This window comes from Callospermophilus lateralis, chromosome 2, assembly GCF_048772815.1.
Source record: "Callospermophilus lateralis isolate mCalLat2 chromosome 2, mCalLat2.hap1, whole genome shotgun sequence".
Taxonomy (NCBI): domain Eukaryota; kingdom Metazoa; phylum Chordata; class Mammalia; order Rodentia; family Sciuridae; genus Callospermophilus; species Callospermophilus lateralis.
The window spans coordinates 197597099-197617951 of record NC_135306.1 but is presented as its reverse complement, the minus strand read 5'-3'; the positions used below and the strand labels follow the sequence as shown (position 1 = coordinate 197617951).

Genomic DNA, 20853 nt, shown 5'->3' with positions numbered 1-20853 from the left:
ATTGAACACTCATGGGGCAGAGTCCGGAGAGCAGAAAGGCAAGACGGGGTTTTACAAAAGTATTTTTAATGCAGTTAAAGCTGGTGCCACCGCTGGTCAGCTGGGCACCCTGCCGCCTCCACCCACAAGGCCTGTCAGCTCATTTCTTCTTGGTCTTCACCAGCCCTTTCTGCACGAGGCTGCGGTACAGCTCCTGGATGTAGGTGTACACGCACTTGGAGTCGGGCACTGCCAGCCGTACCATGTCATCTACCTCCAGCAGCTGGGCACAGTCCGCCAGTTTCCTGAGGGATGGGTGGGATGAAGATCAGAGCAACACAGGTGAAGGATATGGGAACCAAGGACCCGGGCAGGGGTAGCTCAGGGAGGATGAATCTTATCAAACCATGTATGTTGGAGCTGGAAGATTGTCTAGCCAGCCATCCCACTGTATGGATGAGATAACTGAGGCCCTGACTGACTTAAAACTCAAACCCAGCGGGGCATGGTGCTTCATGCCTGTAATTCTAGTGACTCAGGAGGATGAGGCAGGAGGGTCCCAAGTTCAAAGCCAGCCTCAGCAATTTAGCAAGGCCCTAAGCAACTTAGCAAGACCCTGTCTCAAAATTAAAAAATAAAAAGGGCTGGAGATGTGGCTCAGTGGTAAAGCACCCCTGAGTTCAATCCCTGGTACAAAAAAAAAAAAAAAAAAGAAAGAAAGAAAGAAAAAGAAAAAAAGAAACAAAACCCCTCAAACTCAGCTGGCTTTGATTTCAAAGCTTCCATGTCCTCACATCCTTGCCTGGGAGCAGGTCTCTAGTTCTACATTAACCTCCTCCTTCCATATATTTGTCTATCTGTCCAGAACTCCTGCTAGGCCAGTCCCCCAAAAGGGCAGAAAACAAATCCTAGCCACAGTGCTGGGGTGCAGCTGTAGCATCAACAAGAGTTTCATTCATTCTGACTCTGTGTATTTATTAAGAGCCTACTGTGTGCCAGGCACTCCTCTAGGATCCAGGAATTCAGCAATGAACAAAGCCCAAACTTCCCCACTCTCGTGGCACTGAGAGTAATCAAACGTGAAGTAGATGCCACATCAAATGGTGAGAGGGGCCGGAGAGAAAAATAAGGCAGGAACAGTAAGAGCATCTGCTCCTGTGTTGCTGGGGGGATCCAGGGTTTTTCATAGGTTGCTCATGATTGTTTAAATCATGTGCATGTCTGGGGACAGGACTAAGGATGGAGGAAACAGCACTTACAAAGGCCCTGAGACAGCCATGTTTGGTATGTTTGAGGGGCTGCCGGGAACTTGGCAGTCCGTCCTTTCCTTCTAACTTCCCAGGTGCCCTGTGAGGCCATTTGATACTCAGCTTTGCTGAGGCTGATAAGCTGAGCTAATCGCTGTTGGGGGCCTCACTAACCCACTGTCAAGTGCTTTATCAAATAATTGCCTTTGGATGGTCTCACTTACTGGTCCTCAACCTGTCTGCAGAGGAACTGAGACTCAATATATGGGGGATTTGCTCCAGGTCAAAGTGAGTGACAGCTGGGACTCAACCCTAGACCTGCTTGATGCCTTTGGCACCTGCTCTGAAGCTGGGTCTCAGCAATTCCAGGCTGCCAAAGCCACCGTGGACACTGGCAGTAGGAGAGAGGAGGGCCCCAGCGGAAATCCTCTCTTGGGGCTGAGACAGCTGGGATGAAATCCAAGCTGGGCTGGCCAGGGAGCTGGGGGAGGGATGCAGACCCAAGCATTTCGAAGAACAAGACAAGCAAGCTCCCAGCAACCAAGGCAGTGACCTCAGCCCCAGGGGTGCAGGTTGGGGAGCTGTTCCCCGACACAGGGGAGGCAAAACCTTTGTTTCCAGGGTGGTAGCACTGGCCTCAATTCAGCCTTGGCCGTTGTCTCCCCTCATCTCAGGATTCCATGGGAATCAGGAAAGTTCCGGAACAAAGCAGTCATATGTAGTGACTGCGCAGGGGGCCCTTACAGTTAATCTTTGCACCAAACACTATGATAGGAAGCTTTCAGAGATGTTAAGTGAGTTTTCCAGCCATCCAGTGGGAAGGAGGGGTCGAGGTTCAAACTTAGGAACCTCTGCTCTGTTCTCCGTGGCTGTCTCCGCCTTCTCTGCCTCCTTTCCTTTTTCACTGCCCAACGCCTCCTGTCAGCCTCTAGGTGTCCTCTGATTATTCCTCCTGGCTTCCTGTGACCCTGCCTGGCTTGGCACCAGACACCAGGCAGCTGCAGAAGGCCAGTGGCCTGTGCCCTCCAGGCTGGGGATATTTGGCCGGGTCAGAGCTGAATGGCCTTCTTTCTGATGCTCAGGATGCTCCCTACAGCCCAGCCCTGCCACTGCCCTCCTGCACAGAAAAAAATCAGGCAACTCTCTACTTGTATCCACTGCAGGATTGTGGAGGACAAAATGAGACCATCCAAGGAAACCCCTTGGCGGAACGCGTGGTGCCTGCTCACTGGACTCATGAAACTGTCATCGTTAAAGGTGTTTCTGAGCCCAGGGTGGGACATGGTGCTCCTCACTGCCTCATGCCCTCACCCCAAACACCCCCATCCTATCCCATGGCAAGATAATGTGGAACTGGAAGGAACCTTCTGGAGTCTGGAGTCTGGTGTTGGGTTTATTTTTCCCTTCCAGTGCCAGAGTTGGAACCCAGGGCCTTGATGGATTAGGTAAATGCCCTTCCACCCATCTACACCCCTCACCCAGAGCCTGGCGGTTTCCAGAGGGTATCCTTGTTGTTCTAGGACCCTACAGACGCGCCTCGGGGGCCATCTTGGGAAGGAAGGGGAGGGCGCTGAGCTCTTCCTAACCTAAAAAGTTCTCCCTTTAATCTGTTTTGTAGTTGAACATTCACTTAAAGTTTTCTTTGAGGAAATCAGCCGTGAAGAAGAAAATGTTGAGAAGCTCAGATCAATATTAATCCTTTCATGTTGCTGATGGGGACATGCGATCCCCCCTGCAGGTTGGTGGCCAGGCCTGGATTAGATTAGAGGACTCGGCTGCCCACACCAAAGTGCTCTCACTTTCTCATTATCTAGTCCCTGTACCTGGGCTTTGGAAATACATATGGGGTCCTTCCCTGGGCCTCAGAGTTGCCCTCTGCGCAGCCCTGTCTCCCCCCTGGTAACTCAGAAGCATCTCCTGTTCCTCCCCAAGGCTGGAGAGCGGCGCTCCTGGGCTGAGCTTCTCATGGGTAGAGATGGGGGCCTGGGGCTAAGGCTGACTTTGGAGCAACGATTCTCTGTCAGGCTGTGAAGTGAAAAATAATCATCATAGCAACTGTGGAATCATTCATTAGATTGTGGTGACACAGCCAAAGTGCCTACTGCGCCGGGTTAGGAACTGTTACAGGAGCTTGATTATTTTACTTGATCCTTACAAGAACGCTGGAAAGGAAATATCATGCCTATTTTAGAAGTTGGACTATGAAGGCTCAGGGAGGTAAAGAGACATGCCCAAGACCACGTAACTGACAAATGACCGAGCCAGAGTCTGACCCCAATCTCTGCAACATTCCTGTCTAAAACAGCAGGCCTTTCTCTTCTCTGTCCCTTACCCTGCCTGAATTTTCTTGATGGCACTGTCACCATTTGATATTACTTTCACCTCTGTGTGTATGTGTTTATCCATCTTGAATGGGCCCCCTGAGCCAGCAGGGGTTTTTTGCCTGTTGAAGCCACTGACGTTTCCCCAGAGCCCGATGCTCCATAGATACCTGTTGATACATGAACGTGTGGCCCGACATCCACCTGACCACCACTGTCCACCCCTGTGACTCCAGCCCACTCTTAGGCGGCCCGAGCTCCAACGGGCCTGCATCCCGTGGCCGAGCTTACTCTGCGGTGGAGAAGGCCAGGGTGAAGTTGTGTCGGCGCTTTGTGGGGTCCAGCTCCGCGTAGTCAAAGGCATCAGGGAAGAACTTGTGGATGAGAGCACAGAAGGCCATGCCACTGCTCCAGCTGGAGGAGAAATTCTGGATATCCACGTGCTGTGGGGCCAGGGGTGCAGGAGGCCTGGTGACCCTCGGGCCAGAGGGCCTCAACTTTGTCCTCTCTCCCTCCCTCTCTTTGGGGTTAGCACCACTCAGGCCCTCCCCAGCACCACCTCCCTGGGTAAGGGTCCCCTGCCTCATCCATGGGTCCCCGTTCTGTGCCCACCTCGTAGTTTCTTGTCATGGCCCGGCACCACTCCAGCAGCATGTTCTTGACCCCGCCAATGGCGGCCCCAGCTGCCTTAGTGTTCCGGAACAGGGCAGTGGGGCCCGAGGCTGCCCTGTGAGAGGGGAGAGGTGTTCAGGCTTCCCCAAAGGGCCCCACTGGGAGGAGCCCCAGCACCCCAATGTCAGTCCTCCTGCCCTGGCCTGGGCTGTTCCCACTGGCCCTCAGGCCTACAGCCCCCCACCCCTCCCATGGATCCTAGGGCAAGCCCAGCTCCCGCCTGCTTCCTACCCGCCAAACTTGTCCACAATGGCTTTGCGATTCTGTGCACGGGGTCCCCGGGGCCGCGTTGGGACTGACACCCTGCGCTCCGGTGCCTTCTCCTTCTTCTTCTCCCCGGAAGGAGGGGACTCCGTGGGACTCTGGGGCACATCGCTGGGTGAAGACTCACTACATGCAGAGGTCAGAAGTATGAGAGGAGTTGGGACCACCCATGTAAGACACAGGGCAGGGGTCACTGCCACCTAAATGGGCAAGTGCAGTGGTGGTGCCTGTAGTCAGCACTTACCCTGTGCCCAGCACTTGGAGGGGACGAGAAGGAATAAAGAGGCTCAGCCTAACTTTGGAGAGCATGTGGTCTAGTGAGGTCACATGGGCAGACTAGGACCCATCTGAGATCTGACCTGAGTTTGGATCTTGGCTTTGCTTTTATTTGCTGTGTGATCTTGAGACTGTCACATCACTTCTCTGAGCTTCAGTTTCCCCATCTGTAAAATGGGGATAAGAATACCTTCTGACAAGGCGATTCTAAGGCCTGCAGAATAAGGAGAATGGGAAGCACCTGGAGATGCCTGCCACACAGCAGTGTGACTGGTGTGAATAATCTGGGTGTCTTTCCCTAAGAAAGGGACAAGGAGGTGGATTTCTGTGGGATGCCAAGAAAGATTCTTGTAATGTCTGAGGTTGTGCAATGCAAGCACAAGGCTGGTTATCCAACACCTGCTGCATACAGGGCACCATACACTTTATGTTCATGTTATTTAAGCCTCACAATAATCCTATGAGGTGGATACAATCGTTATGCCCACTTCACAGATAAGAGGAGGTTAGGTGACATGGTCAAGGTCACACAGCTGGTAAGTGTCAGAGCCATTGTCCAAACTCAGGTTTTCGGATCATGCTCTCATGGATGATGCTGATACCATAGAATTCTGCACTGTAAGGCAAGCAGCTCCTGGGAAGAGTCAGTGATGCCGAGGAGGAGCCCCAGCTGTGGAGCGGGAGGTGGGCCATGCGTCCCTCATGCTTCCTTCTGTCTCTCACTTGGTTTCCTGGGCTCTGCCCTGGGATAGGAGGCTGAATGCCAGGAATCCTGGAACATCCTGAAATCAGGTGCTGGAGGCCCAGACAGAGGTGACGATAACTTGAAGGGAGCAAGATGTAGGGGCAGTTGGAGCTGAGCCCCAGAGCTTGACCTTACCTGGCTGAAGGACTGGTCTCTCCAGAAGCTGCAGAGTCTGGGCCCAGTCCATCTGCAGGAGAGAACGGGGGAGGGAAGCTGGGGCTCTCCACAATGTGCTCTTTGCATCTGCATCCCCAGGGCAGCCCCTGCAGCATCCTGGGGGTTCACCGGCTCTCACTCACCTGGGCTGAGGCTGGGGCCTTCTTCTGTGGGGCTCTCAGGCCACTCCTCAGGGGAGCTGGGTATCACCACTGCCCCTTCCTCTGACTCTTTTTCCTCATTCCGCTCTTGCTCTTCAGCGGCATCCCCTGGCTCCTGTATTGAACAGGATCTGGTCGGGCTCACAGTCATACGAGCCCATGCCCAATGCTTTGTGAGGACCACAGAATGATCTAGAAGGCAGCTGGGAGTCACAGCGCTGCATCCCTGTTTCCCGCCACCACCCCCAGGCTCTTCACATCTGGGCGGAAGACTGGACCTTCCCAAAGGAATAAAGCGGGGAGGACTTGCTCCCTGGCGAGCAGAAGACTCCAGACCTCGTTGTTGGTGGGCGAGGGGGCGTCTTCCTCTTTTCTGCTTCACTCACCACCAATTCTTTTGCATCAGAGTCAGCCTCCTGTTTCCCATCCACCTCCTGGGGTTCTTTCTGCTCCTCCTCTTTCATGGCAGCCTTCTTCTGAGATTCAGTCTTGGTCTCCTTGTTGGCAGCCTCCTCCCCAACTGCCTCCTTGGGTTCTGGCTTGTCTTTGTCCCTCACATCAGCTTTCCCCCTAGAATCAGGCTTGGGCTCTTTCTCATCAGCCTTGGCCTCTTTCTCACCAGCCTTGGCCTCTTTCTCATCAGTCTTCTGCGTTTCTGAGGCCTGCATGGCCTCCTCTTTTGCCTCCACCTCCTTGGGTTCAGATTTGGTCTCTTCTTCCCCGCCAGTCTTCTCCGGAGAAGCCACTGTGGCCTCTTCCTTTCCACCATCCACTTTTTCAGGTTCAGCCTTGGCCTCCTCCTTCCCACTGGCCTCCTTCTGGGATTCTACCTTAACCTCATCTAAGCCGTTGGCTTCCCCCTGGCTTTCCACTGGCATGCCACCCTCGCCTGGTGCTTCTTCCTGCTTTCCTGCCCCTTCGGGAGGCCCCTCTTTGACAGTCTGCCCAGCTGTGCCTTTGGTCTTCTCCTCTGCAGAGCCACCTCCTGACATCCCAGGGTTCTCTGTGGTTGGAGAGACGGGGGTCCCATCCTCAGAGGGTTTTCCTTCCTTCTGCTCCATGTCTGGAAAGAGAAGTCAAGAGGACTTGCTCATGCTCCATCCCTGCATGAGGTGGAGACCCCACCTTCCAAGTGTTCTTATCTGGGAGTCAGGATGCCTGTGGGTCAGGCCTGGCTCCCCCATTACTTGGACATGATACTCACATATCCACTTGTTCTGGGGTAAATGAAGGCTACAGTACCATTTCCCCAAAGGTGGGGCAGTTGGGCCACATTGACTTGACGTTGGGTGGTATTCACCTAACCCCCACCCCCAACACCCTCGTAGCTTACGGCTTTGACTTTAAAGAACATGGACTCACATGATGCCTTTTGGATGATTTTGCTCCCCACTCCCCGCCTTCTTTTCTTTTCTTCTTCTTCTTTTTTTTCTTTTTTTCAGTAGCAGGGATTGAACCCAGGGGGACTGGAATTACATACATACACCACTGTGCCCAGAGATCCTAGCATCCTGGAACACCTGTGGAATAATTGCTACTTGCCCCCCTAGAACTCAAAGCAGGCAGGAGTACCTAGACAGAATTATCTCTGTTTTGTTTCCATTGTAGGTATTTTTACAGTTACTATTTCTGGCAAGTGATATTGAGTTTCCATTTCCAACAGTGATATAAAGTGTCTTTTAAAAATACATTTATTGAATTTTAAAATAAGTTAATTCAAAGGAAGGCATTCAGGAAATTGGAGTACAGGCAGTGCAGATGTAACGAAATCATAGAGGTGGTGTAAAAAATGCTGAAATATGGAACCCCTGGGCCAGCTGCTCTCTGATTCACTGCCAGCCTATGGTTCTCAGAAAAGGTGGGCAAAGAAGAGTTTGTTTTGGTAAAAAATAGAATCGTACTCAGGCTAGCTTCTGCAGGGAATTCTCAGCCTCCAAGTGCTCCTGGAAGTGTGTGAGAGATCATTCTCCTATTTCAGTCCTGTGGATACTTAAGATCTACAATAACAGGTGAGTAGGGGGACAGGTCCAACTCCTTTATCCCCCTGCCTTTCTTGAGGGTGTAGTTACAAAGAAAACAATCCCCAAATAGGGCTCAAGGCATGACTCAGACCATAAGAAAAGTGGTCACTCTTGTCACTGGCTAAAAATACTTCCTGCCCTTGGCAGTACTATCTTTCTTGGTGATAGTGCCCAGGGCACCTGGGTAATTGGGACAGAGCACAGGAGGCAGGAATACATGCAGACAGGGACAGGGCTCTGTTCCTGCCACCCATCTGGGTCTTACTGCCCCCAGATCAGAGTCCTGGGGTCCTTAGATTTGGTGGCCTCAGCATTTCCCAGGAAGGAGGCTGGGTTCATAAAGATGCAGTCTATGGAGTCTACCCTCCTGCTCAGCCCCCGTGGTTCAGCAGGCCCAGCAATGTATCAGAGTAAGGAGGAACATGGTCCTGGGCGGTGGCACTTCAGTAGAGAACAAGGAGGTCCTGGACCTGGCTTTGACCCCCACCTTCTAGTCACCAGATCTGAGCCCAGGTCAACTGCTTCTGACTCTCAGGGTCTTAATTTCCACTAACAATGACAGGCTTCATCTAGATCCCATTCTATAGACTGTGCTGTGTGGGAAATTAGGGTCTCCTACCATACTAATAAGGTTTCCTGTGGACGTGGGAGAGAGATGTATTCTCTGACCAAAGTTCTTCTAGAAATAGCTTGCGCTTCACTTAGGGTACACGGATTCACTGGCACCCAGTAGATCTCATATGGCCCCTGGTAAAGGAAGCGTAACTTTGCCTAACCTCCAGGTTACTCATTTTTCCCCAAACTGATTTGCACGGGCTTTTTTCTTCCTCTGCATTTTTTTTTCTTTTTTTTTCTTATGAGACTATTTTCCTGAAGAGCATCTACTGCCCCCTGGAGCAATACCATGTCCAGTAGGAAGAAGTATGCAGAACAGCTTGTCTGAAGGAGCCACACAGCCCTTTCCCCTCCTGCTCTGTTCTTGGGGGGAAGGTGGGTGAAGTAGTGGTGAAAGTCAATGATTGGGGATCTTCCTGGGATCAACCCGAGCTCCCACTGTTTAGTAATGGTGTGATCTTAAGCAAGCTACCTACCCTCTCTTGTTTTAATTTCTGGGGATAAAAGTAGGCCCCACGCCCTGGGGATGATGGAGGGTTAAGGAAGCCAGTTTGGAGGGAGCACAGCACACATCAGGTCTCAGGGTGGAGGTTGGATGCACCCTGCCTGTGCCAGATAAGGTCCTGACCTGGCCTCGAGGACGTTTGTTAGTAAAACAAGGCAGAGAGAACTGAATGTCAGTAAGATGATGACAAGCCCTTTTTATACCCCCAAGTGTAGCAGTGTTGGGCTGAGACGCGCTGAGGACTGCAACCCCCTTCCCTCCGTCGGCACGTCACCCACCAATGGCCATCCTGCATGCTCATCTCCTCAGCTCTCCACCCTCCAGGCTGATCATAAATACACATGGAGTGAAGGAGTCCCGACTGCTGAGGGGCCGGGACAACACCACCCACACCTGCTCTCACAATTCCCAAGCAGTTGGCAGCTCTGCCTTACCTGGTCCTTCCTCACTCTGGCCCTTCTGAATGGGTGGTATTAGCCCCACTTTACAGACCAGGAATTTGAGGCTCAAGGAGCTGAGGCCCCTATGACCAAAGTCATAGGAGAATAAAAATCATAGCTAGAACCCAGGCCTCCTGACTCCCGGGAGAGAAACCATACACAGACATTGCTCCCAATAACTCCTCAGCCCAGTGTCCCCTCGAAGGTCCCACAGCAGGGACACCTCACCTGTGGGTAGAGCTGTCAGGTACGGCTGAGGAACTCCTCTCTCTTCTAAGCGCACACTACTAGGTCCTTCGTGAAAGTTTCTCCACCCCCTCCTTCCTGTCTAACTCTCTACTTCCTTCCTCCTTCCTTCCCCAGGAAGCCCCCATATCATCCCTGTTTTGTGTCTAAAGCAGCACTGCAGACAGCTCCCTCCAACAGGAAGAAGAAATCCAGGTTCCAAGCCCCAAAGAGCATGAAGGATGCCTGCTGTTTCTACTGATTTCTCCACCACCCACCACTACCCAATCCATCTTCCAGTGGACCTGAGGCGCCCCCTCTTCCCGCTCTTCCCACGTGGCCAGAGACCCTCCCTGGGAGGTGTTCCTCTCAACAGCTTAGAGTCCACCTCCCAGCCCCACTGTACTGGCAGTACCCCCAAAGTCCCCTCCACCCTTTGAGGTCCTCCTCATGGATGGCCACCTGCAGGCTACTCTACAGATGAGTTCAAGGTCACCAACTCCTCAGGATCAAGTCCCTGGGCTCTGGCATCTAAAGAGAGTTGACTTAGTGGTGGAGAAAATTAGAGAGGAACCTGGATTTCTCTAATTGTAGGATCCTTCGTGGAAGCCCTGGCCCTTCGAAGGTGGGCGTAGGGATTGGCAGATGGGGAGGGACCCTTAGAAAGGGGCGCAGGCCTTCTCTTACCTGGAGGCCTCTGCCTGGGCTTGGGAGCTGTCGCCTTTCTCTAGCTGAATGGCCTCACTCCCAGGCTGCCTTTAAGCCCCAGTGACTTCTAGCCCCCAGCTCATGGGCCCGCCTCCCTCCCGCTCTTCCTCTCCCCTTCCACCCCACCCCACCCCCACTGCAAGAGGCCTGGGCTGCCTGAAGAGCATTGTTTACTGCCCTGTTGGTACAACACTTTCCCCTAGACTGGGAGGCTCAGATTTCCCCTGAAGATCTGACAGGTGGCACCTTTCAATCACGCTGTGTCCCTCCCTCCCTGACCCCAGCAGCATCAGTCCTGCGATCACCTTCCTTCCCAATGTGCCCTGGCTCTGGGGACCCTGACAATCACTGCAGAGCCCATTTAGGGCCTGGTTCCCAGTCCTCTGGCCTCCCAGGCTCATCCAGACCACTGTGGCAAGGTCTTCTGCGTTCTCTCAGCCCCTGGCCCTCAATGTTCCTCCATACAGTCCCTTTCACTCTCAGATCAAGCAGCTGCTGAAGGGTGGGCTGAGGAGGGGTTGAGTGGGCCAGCTGCTGAAGCAGAGGATGTCTCAGGCTCACACTGGACAGAGATTTGAAGGGGGAGGGGAGTCTAGAAAATACATAATTCCCGGGTTCTGTTTTGAGCTCAAGTAAGTGGTAGGCTTTGAATGCATTTCTCTGCTGAACTGCAATTTTCCTTAGTACGAAACCAAAACATGTCTTTACCCTCACTCTGTGTCCTATGGTCTAAGAAAGGTGCCACTTTGGAGAATGTGGGCAAGAGACATTCCTGCCACTTAGGAGACTTGTGACTCCTCCAGTTAGGCTTTCCCAGACCCCATCACTCAGCCACTGCCTCCACTCTGTTCCTTAAATGTATTGACTCTTTTCCAGACTCGGACTGGTTCTTCCTTCTGCTCTTTGCTAGACTGGCTCCTTCTCATCCTTCTGGACTCAGCTCAAATTTCCTTTCCTCAGAGACTCTTCCATGACCTTCAGTTCCTCTCCCGCATTTCAGCCTGTTTTGTGTTCTTCATAATACTTAATGGAATCTAAAATTACCTTGTTCATTTTCTTCTCTCTAAGCTACATGAATCCAGGAAATTTATCACCCATGCTCATGGATGTATGTTCAGGGCTTTGCAAATGCCTGGTGTATATTAGATGCTTGATAAATAAACAGCAAATTAACTAACAAATTAACTGATCAATAGAAATATGGAATAGGAACTGGGGTCCTATGCCTGGGATGATCTGGAAGACAGATGGTTTTGCACAGCCAGGTTTAGATGCCAATGGTCAAACAGTTCAATATGAATGGCTGCTGGCTGCCTCTAGTATTATGTTCCCTTCATCCAACCAGAGTTTATCTGTCCAAGACTGGTGAGTGCTTCTACTTCTGTCTTACTGTCCTTTTTCTTTTTTCTTTTTTTTAAATCCATTTCTCTCCTTGTCTTACTGCCATTAGATACTGAAACCAACAAAATAGTCAATCAATCATCGAAACTTACCTTAGACAATTCTTTTACTCATTGATTAAATGGTTTTTGAATACCTACTGGGGACATAGCACTGAAAACAGATCATTTTAGTAAGCAAGCCAATAAATAAAAAAAATATGTAGTATATTAGATGGTGACTGGTTCTATAGAGAAAAGTGAAACAGGAAGAGGATGGGGAAGTGGGTATTTCTTTTTTTGGGGGGATGCACTTTTAGATAGAGTGGTCAAGGAAGGAATCACAGAGGCGGTGGTACAGGAGGGAAGAACTGAAGGAAGTGAGACTGAACATGGGCGAACTAGGGAAAGAGCATTGCAGGCAGAGGGAGTGGCAATGGAGACAGGGAAACATGTTTGGCGTGTTCAAGGAAGAGAGAGGTGGTCAGCAAGCTGGAGCAGAGCGCTGGGCCAGGAGAAGAGTTGGACATAAAAGGCAGTTGCAGGGATCTGGCAAACCATGTAGGGTCTTGTCGGTAACTCTGTCCCTTTCATTAAGGATTTTGGCTTTTGCTCTGTTGGGAGCCACAGGAGTGTTTTAGGTTGGGAAGTGATATGGTCTAACTTTAGTTTTTGACAACATCACTCTGGTTGCTGTTTTGAGAACAGTTGAGGGGGAAGCATGGGCTTTAGAAGTGGGGACACCAGCCAGGAGACTCTCTTAGTGACTCAGATGCAAGATGAGGTGACTTGGACCAGATTGTCAGCAGTGGAGATGAGGAGAAATGGTGAGGGACAATAACAGCAAAGGCCGTGATGAAGACTGGACCAGCTTTCTCTTCAAGTTGATAGAATGTTCTCTCATTAGCTCATCTCAGGGCTGTCCAGGGAGGACACCTGTCTTTGTATTCTGTGTACCTTTCATGAGTGGTCAGGTACCAATGGGGACATCCTGAGTGACAACCCTTCATCCATTCTCTGGAGTTGAATTCCCATCCAAGAAGACAATACTGACCCATGGTGAGTGGCAAATACACAACTCCCCTGTGTAAGGCTGGGAACAGAGAGAACTCAGGGTAGAGGGAGAGGCCAGAGTTTCAGCATGGTGCTGACAGAGATCTGCAGTTTTGGATAACATATCAGAAAGTTCAAGGATATCCTCACAAGCTAAAGCTATCTAAGCTGTCTTTTTCAGGGACAATTGGAGATTCCTACTTGTGGGTCTCCAAATGTCTGACTATGTAAGTATAGGAGAAAGACACAATCTCACAGTAAATAATGACAACAATAAAATCATTATCAATAAGAATAATGATTCTCAGGTGCTGAGGGAGGGAGACATGGGGAATTGCTGTTCAATGCATATAGTTTTAGTTATGCAACTTGAATAAGTTCTAGGGATCTGCTGTAAAATAGATAATGATGTTTCATTATACAGTCATGTATTTATGAAGTGGGTAAGTCTCATGTTAAGTGTTCTTACACAATTTAAAAAAGAGAAGCCCTTTTGAGAAATTGGGGAAAATAGAATATTTGCATTAAATCATATTAATAATTAAATTATATCAATAAACTACTATATGGGGCTTGGGATACAGCTCAGCCTGTATGAGGCCCATGGTTTTGGTCTTCAGCACTACAAACAACAACAAAACAAAATAAAATAAAAACAAAACAAAAACCTATAATTTTGAGGGCATGGAAATAGAATTTTTTGGGAAAAAGAACTTCATTTATTAGAGATTAAAAACAGATGAAGAAAATATAACCAAATGTTAACAATTGTTAAATTGTGGAGATGGATATATGGAAGTTCAATAGACTATGCTTTCTACTTTTCTGTATGTTCTAAATTTGTCCTGACAAAAGCCTTTTGAAAAGAATGAGAACAGTGATTTCTTTTTATTGAGTATCTATCATGGATTATCTTCTTTACTCACATTGTCTTTTTGATTTGTTTTCCTTTCTATAGAGATTTTTTAGGCTTTTTACTGTGAAATTATTATAGGTTCACAGGAAGTTGCATAAATAGTAGAGATAGACCCTGGATACTTTTCACCCAGCTTCCACTAAAAGTTAAATCTTGGGAAGGGAGAAGGTGGAGAGCAAGGGTAAGTACTGGAGACTTAATTGGAATAAATTATACTCCAGGAATTTATAATTATGTCAAAATAAATCATAGTATTATGCATAACTATTATGACTAATGAAAAATAAAATCTTACATAACTACATATAATATCAAAGCCAGAAAAATTGACATTGGTACAATATAGGTGTATATTTCTATGATTTTTTTTTTTCTTTGAGTTGTTAGGGATTGACCCTGAGGTATATCCCCAGCCCTTTTTATTTTTGAAACAGGGCCTCCTGAAATGGTTCAGGCTGGCCTCAAACTTTAGATCCTTCTCCCACCTCAGTCTCCCAAGTAGCTGGGATTACAGGAGTGAACACCCACTCTTGGCCATACCACATTTAGATGCTTGTCACCATCACCTCAATCAGGACACAGAACCGTTCTATACCCGCTCAGATCTCCCATGTGCTACCTACACTTCCTTTCCTCCACAAGCCTTCACCTCTAGCAAACAGTGGTCGCTTCATCTCTTCATCATTTTGATAATGTTATGTGAATGGAATCATATAGTATATAACCTTTCAGAACACCCAGTAAGTATCCCATTTAAGAGTCAAATTCCTTCTGTAAGAATCCCTATCCTTTTTCCATGCAGCTTCTTAGTCATTCATAATATGATGATTATATTTTCAAAAGCAAAAATGAGTATGTAAAAACGTGGATGTGTAACTGACGTGATTCTGCAATCTGTATACGGGGGGAAAAATGGGAGTTCATAACCCACTTGAATCAAATGTATGAAATATGATATGTCAAGAGCTATGTAATGTTTTGAACAACTAATATTTAAAAAAAGAGAAAAAAACCAAAAATCAAAAATGAGGGCAGGATATGTCCATTAAAACATCTGTACTGGGGATCAGAGTGTAGCTTAGTGGGACACTGAATGCTTAGCATGTACAAGGTCCTGGGTTCAATCTCCATAACCTCCCAGAATCTGAAAGGAATATCAGAGCAACATAATTCATCATGGCCTAAACATGGAACAATCAAATGTCCATCAACAGAGAAACGGATGCATGAATCCTGGTATATTCATACAATTAAATACTAGGCAGAAACAGAAAAGAATGAACACAGGCATACACAACAATTCGAATGAAATCTTACTACTTTAAGTTAAAGGAATCAGGGACAAAACAAAATAATGCATAATTTTATTTACATGTGGTATAAGAACAGGCAAAACTAATTGATGGTGATAGAAGTCATCTAGAGAAGGTGTATTGACTGGGAAGGAACATGAGATAACTTTTGGGGGTGCAGGAAATATTTTATATCTTCATCGGGGTGTAGTTATATGTATGTAAAATATTTTTAAAATTAATTCTTAGTAGGAAGTTTAACTGGAAATGTAACTTATTGGGAGAGCAATTGCCTATCATGTGAAAAGCACACACACACACACACACACACACACACACACACACAATAAATAAAGTTTAAGACTGATTTGTTTTACACCATTTACTGTATAAATGTTATACTTCAATCTTAAAAGAATCAGGGCATAGACTTTTATGAAGATGAGTCCTAAGGGCAGTAATGGAAGGCTGATGTTTAAAATTAAGGATGTTGGGGCTGGGATGTAGTTCAGTGGTAGAACTTATGCTTAGCATATGTAGGCTCTGGGCTTAACACCTACTATCCCTACCCAAAATCAGAACTGTTTTTGGACAATTACAAAAATATAATGATAACTATACATATAAAATGTCTACCCCACCTCCTCCAGTGGGAAATGTAGTCTTGCGTCTGTCCTAAATTTTCATCTTGTAAATGAATTTATGGCTCAGGGCGTCTAATAGAAGTTGAATAAAACAGATTTCATACTTGTCTCCTCTTTTGCAATAGAAACCGTGTCTTGCTTATCTTTACAGCACCTGGCACGATGTGTGTGGAAAGCAGGAATGTTCAGGAACACACAGCCAATGGAGCATTGGTTCTCAAATTTGTTTGCACATAGAAATCACTTGGAGGATTTTTTTTTTGTGTGTGTGTGTGTGTGTGTGGTCGTGGTGGGAGTGCTGGTGATGGAACCCGGGGTGCTTTTACCACTGAGTTACTTCTCCAGCTCTTTTACTTACTTATATTTTGAGACAGGGTCTCACCAAGTTGCTGAGGGAATCGCTAATTTGCTGGCCTCCCTTCTGATCCTTCAGCTCAGCCTCCCGAATCTGGAGAATTTAAAAACTTGCTGAAACCTCTGAGATTCTTATTTAATTGGTAACTTGTAGGGGGGGATCTGCATCTCAGTTTTTCTTCCACACTGGGGGGCTCAGTCACGTTGCTACATTCCCAGCCCCGCCCCCCTTTTTTCTTTTAACTTTTTTACTTTTGAGACAGGATCTTGCTAAGTTCCGCAGGCCCGCCTAGAACTTGCGGTCTCCCAGCCTCAGCCTCTAGAGCTGTTAGGGTTACCGGCGGGCCCGCGGTGCCCAGATGGGAATCGAGTTTTTTTTTTTTTAAGAGTTCCAGGTAGTTTTAAGGTGCTACAAAAACAAAGGGCCGCAGTTTGGGGGTGATGTTCTTTCACCTTCACGCATGACTTACGCGCAGGTGGGTGTGAGGGTCGCTGACTTGGGTCGCCAGCCCCTTTCCTACACCAAACACACTCAAACTTCCCGGGGATGACCCCACGAGTCTTGAAGTCTAATCAGGCTGCAGGCGCTCTGCACACCCCACACCCCTCTATGGTACGTAGGCGTCCCCTCTAGCATTTTAAAGTCGCCTTCCCACTCGGCCAGCCGGCAGCTTCCTCTCTATGGTAGAGGATTTCCCAACAGCGCCTCAGTGGTATTTCTTTCCGGATCAAAGAGGAGGCGGGACTTCTCTCTCGGAAGTGGTCCACGTGCTTCCGCCGTGATCTATTTGGGCACCCGGCAAGTTACTAGTGTTTGCTTAAATTGGCGACGCGGTGGGCACTGTGTCTCGCACCAATCTGTGGTGAGTCGTGGCCTTTGACCTCATGGTTACTGAGGTAATGGCATCGCCATTTCGGATATGTAGCCGTTGGACCGGGGTCCGCAGCACCTCGTTTTCAGCGTCGAGTCCAATTTCCAGGGCTCTAGAGGTTGGGACCCGCGGTTTTTGTGTTCCTCCGGTGTCTCGATCTTCTCCCGGATAAGGGTGACCTCAGGGACAGGGTTCAGGGCTCGGGGGCTCGTTTTCCAGGACCTTCAATGACATCCTGAGTGACCTTGGGCTAGGCACTGACCCTTTTAGGGCTTTTCCCCCCACTTCTGGGAGAGGGATGGTCAAAGCTCGTTGGCTCCTGTCGGTCCCACGCCCTGTGATTCCTCGGAGTCCGCTAGCCCCTGGGAGGGAGGGTGAACGGGAGGGTGTCGGTGCTGAAGCTGATGGCTGATCCTAGGACTAGAAGACCAGGAGGAGGTTCCCTGCACGGTGCTGGGCCGAGATGGATCCGCTTAGGGCCCAACAGCTGGCAGCCGAGCTGGAGGTGGAGATGATGGCGGACATGTACAACAGGTAAGGAGAGCCTCTCTGCGCTAACCTGTGTTGGAAAATTAGCCCTGATCACCCTTCGCGAAGGCAGAGGTGGATGTCTTCTAACAGATGCGTTCCTCACTGTGGGGAACCTTGAGGCCTGCCTTCCCCATCCCCACCCCATATTTGGTACTAATGTAGAAGCAATATAGAGTCACTAGAAGGGCTTGGGAGTTTGGTTGGGATGGAACTGGCATGAAAGAGCAAGAAGAGAAGCTCTAAGAGTCTCTCGTTAGTTTTCAAGAACAGTTAAGGCCGGGTGTGGTGGCACACACCTGTGATCCCAGTAGCTCAGGAGGCTGAGGCAGAAGGATTGCAAGTTCAAAGCCAGCCTCAGCAACTTAGCGAGGCCCTATCTCTAAATAAAATATAAAAAAGGGCTGGGGATGTGGCTCAGTGGTTAAGCTCCTCTGGGTTCAATCCCTGGTACCAAAAAAAAAAAAAAAAAAAGAACAGTTAAACATTTGTCTTTTGACAAATAGTTCCTTTAGTAGTTAATATTTACTCTGTCAGGCATTTGTCAAGCTTTTTATATGATTATCTTTTTGTTTTTCCCTTGGGGATTGAACACGAAGGCACTTTAACACTGAACTACATCCCTAGCCCTTTTTATATTTTATTTTGGGCCAGAGTCTAGGTTGCCCAGGATAGCCTTGAAATTGAGATCCTCCTGCTTCAGCCTCTGGCCTCACTGGGATTATAGGCATACTCTACTGCACCCAGCTGCATTATCTTTTTTTAATTCTTAAAATAATCCAGTGGGTTAATTTTATTAGTCCCATTTTAAGAAGAGGAAATTGAGCCTTCTACAGGTTAAAAACTTCCTCAGGGCCCACGCAAGTCAGTAGCAGTGTCAGGTCTAGTACATCAGTATGACTCCACACTGGTGCTCTCAATGATTTGGCAAATCTGGGAATAGTCCTGGCTCCACCAGGGATTATACTATTTGATAAACATTTCCTCATCTATAAAATGGACATATAATAGTACCCACCTCATAGAGACACTAAATACAAAGGACCTTTGCATCAAGCCCAAACAGGAAACAATCACATATTTGCTACTTTTATCAGCTCAAGTTCTCTGAATTGTTTGATTTGGTCTTGGAAGTTATGAATTAGAATGATTTGGGGGGTAGGTACCAGGGATTGAACCCAGGGATGCTTAACCACTGAGCCCCATCCCTAACTTTTTTTTTTTTTTTTTTGAGACAGGTCTTGCTAAGTTGTTTAGGGCCTCGCTAAGTTGCTGAGGCTGACTTTGAACTAGTGATCCTCTTGCCTCAGCCTCTGGCTGAGCTACTGGGATTACAGGCATGTGCCACCACGTCCAGCAGAATGATTTTTAGATGTAGACTGTGAAGTCAGACTACCTAGTTCTATGTGATCCTCAATAAATTACTGAGTCTCTCTGTGCCTTAATTTCCTCATCTGTAATATGAGGATAATGATGTGCCTATAAAAGGATTGCATAAAAAGAATCTATGTAAAGCTCTTAGCATGAGGCTTGTTATACATCCAGCATTCAACAAATAGTCATTGTGTCTGGGCGCAAACGAGGTTCCTACTCTCTGAAAACCCTCCAAGATGTTTGAAGTGCAAAACGAGGATTCACACTGCTTTCTTGGGGGAGATGAAATCAGTATACAGGGTTGGAATGGCTGTGGGTTCCTGGGATGCCACAGGATGCTGCTTGCAGGACTTTATCCTTCTCTCTCCCCAGAATGACCAGTGCCTGCCACCGGAAGTGCGTGCCTCCCCACTATAAGGAAGCAGAACTGTCCAAGGGCGAGTCTGTATGCCTGGATCGATGTGTCTCCAAGTACCTGGACATCCATGAACGGATGGGCAAAAAGTTGACAGAGTTATCTATGCAGGATGAAGAGCTGATGAAGAGAGTGCAGCAGAGCTCTGGTCCTGCATGAGGTCCTCAGACAATGTACACCTGGGGTGCACCTTGCTCCTCCCACTTGTTTAATAAAAATGCTCCCTATTGGGTGTCGTGTGAAGACTGCCAGACCTAGGCTCTCTCTGGAGCATCTCCAGGAGCCCTGGGTGTGGTAAAACTGTCTTGTGGAAGGGATAGTTGTCACACTGGTATGTGACTTGTGTATGTTTGTGTGTATGTGTATCTATATATATGTATATTAAAGCAAGTTTGTTGACAACCTACTATGTTTAAAGCAGTGTGCTTATTTTTTGGAAATAAAAAAAATCAAGCACAGCCTCTACCAGCAGAGGGAGTTCAAGATAGTGTTTTAAGAGTATGAACAGTTAAAGGCTGGGGATATAGCTCAGTTGGTAGAGTGCCTGCCCTGCATGCACAACACACACAAAAAAGTATGAACAGTTAAGATAACTTAGATTTGCACCTGGGATCTGTCTCTGGCTGTGTGACCCTGAATGTGACATTTCTCTGGGCTTTAGCTTTCCCATCTGTAAAATGGGGATGATCAGAGAGCTATTGTGGAGATTAAGTGAGTTAATATGAGAAAAGCATATTAAATGCTTTGCTGACAATAGCATAATGACGCAGGTGTAGGAAGCACTAACTAAATATTTTTTAAAAAATTTGAAATTAAGTGGAGACAAGCAGGCATTTCCACAAATGATAGAAAGAAGATGTAAAAGAGAGTGTGAAAAGTAGATGGGATTTGATAGAGGGCAATGTCAAGTTGTTGGGGGACCTAGCTTCATGGTAATCCAGGCAGAGACTGAGTAACAGCCACTGTCATTCAGTGTTCACCTGAGTCAGACTCTGCTCCTCACCCTTCATACAATATCCAAGCTAATCTACCTGTCTGGGCTAAAGGTCCTATTGGGAAATGGAGGTTCAGAGAGGTGGCTGCTTGTAGGTCATGCAGGTGGAGCAATATTGTGGAGGCCAGGGTTTATACTTCATGTGCTGTCTTACTTGGTGGAGTACAGCAAGCTTACATCCTGTCTGAGGAGTCCCCTTAGAGGACTGTACAGCTTTTAGACATGTGTGTTGTGCCAGGTGGGATTTTGGTTGACCCCATGGCACCTGTAGCAGTACCATCAGAGTGGGTCTTCATGGTGGAGATGTCTGGGATGGAAGTAGGTTATTGGAGATCGAGTAAAGGAGAGAATAGAGGCAGTGAATTTTGGTCTTACAAGTGCAGGTTCAGGCCAGACTGACTGGGTTTGAGTCCTGACAGATTTTCTAGCTGTATGATCTTGGGTGGGCATTTAACTGCCTCGTTTAACCCCCTAATAAAAGTATTGAGATGCCTAACTGGGTGGTCATCAAATTTAACCATTAATAACTAAAACACTTTGAAAAAGTGCCTACCTTATACTAACCCATTTTGTCTCATTGTCCCCGATGTGAAACTTAAAAAAACAAACTAACAAATATTAGCCTATTTTAATGCACCTGTGTTGAAATATTTGTAAAATTGAAAATTTGGGACTTAGTGGTTTATGTATTCAATAG

General features: G+C 47.9%; 2 protein-coding genes across 2 annotated transcripts; one reads left to right on the top strand and one right to left on the bottom strand.

Moving 5' to 3' along the window:
• Positions 1-75: 75 nt before the first annotated feature.
• On the bottom strand, positions 76-10419 carry Smtnl1 (smoothelin like 1). Its single transcript, XM_076844576.2, has 8 exons — positions 10315-10419; positions 6208-6884; positions 5804-5936; positions 5640-5691; positions 4451-4609; positions 4160-4274; positions 3839-3990; positions 76-284 (listed from the first exon to the last, which is right to left on the bottom strand). Exons 2-8 carry the CDS (start codon positions 6880-6882, stop codon positions 140-142), a joined length of 1431 nt encoding a protein of 476 aa, XP_076700691.2. The 5' UTR covers positions 6883-6884; positions 10315-10419; the 3' UTR covers positions 76-139.
• A 6299-nt stretch (positions 10420-16718) lies between these two features.
• Positions 16719-19568, top strand: Timm10 (translocase of inner mitochondrial membrane 10). The gene is made up of 3 exons (XM_076844574.2): positions 16719-16836; positions 17264-17379; positions 19120-19568. The coding sequence occupies exons 2-3, from the start codon at positions 17309-17311 to the stop codon at positions 19319-19321; spliced, it is 273 nt and encodes a 90-aa protein (XP_076700689.1). The 5' UTR covers positions 16719-16836; positions 17264-17308; the 3' UTR covers positions 19322-19568.
• The last annotated feature ends 1285 nt before the right edge of the window (positions 19569-20853 follow it).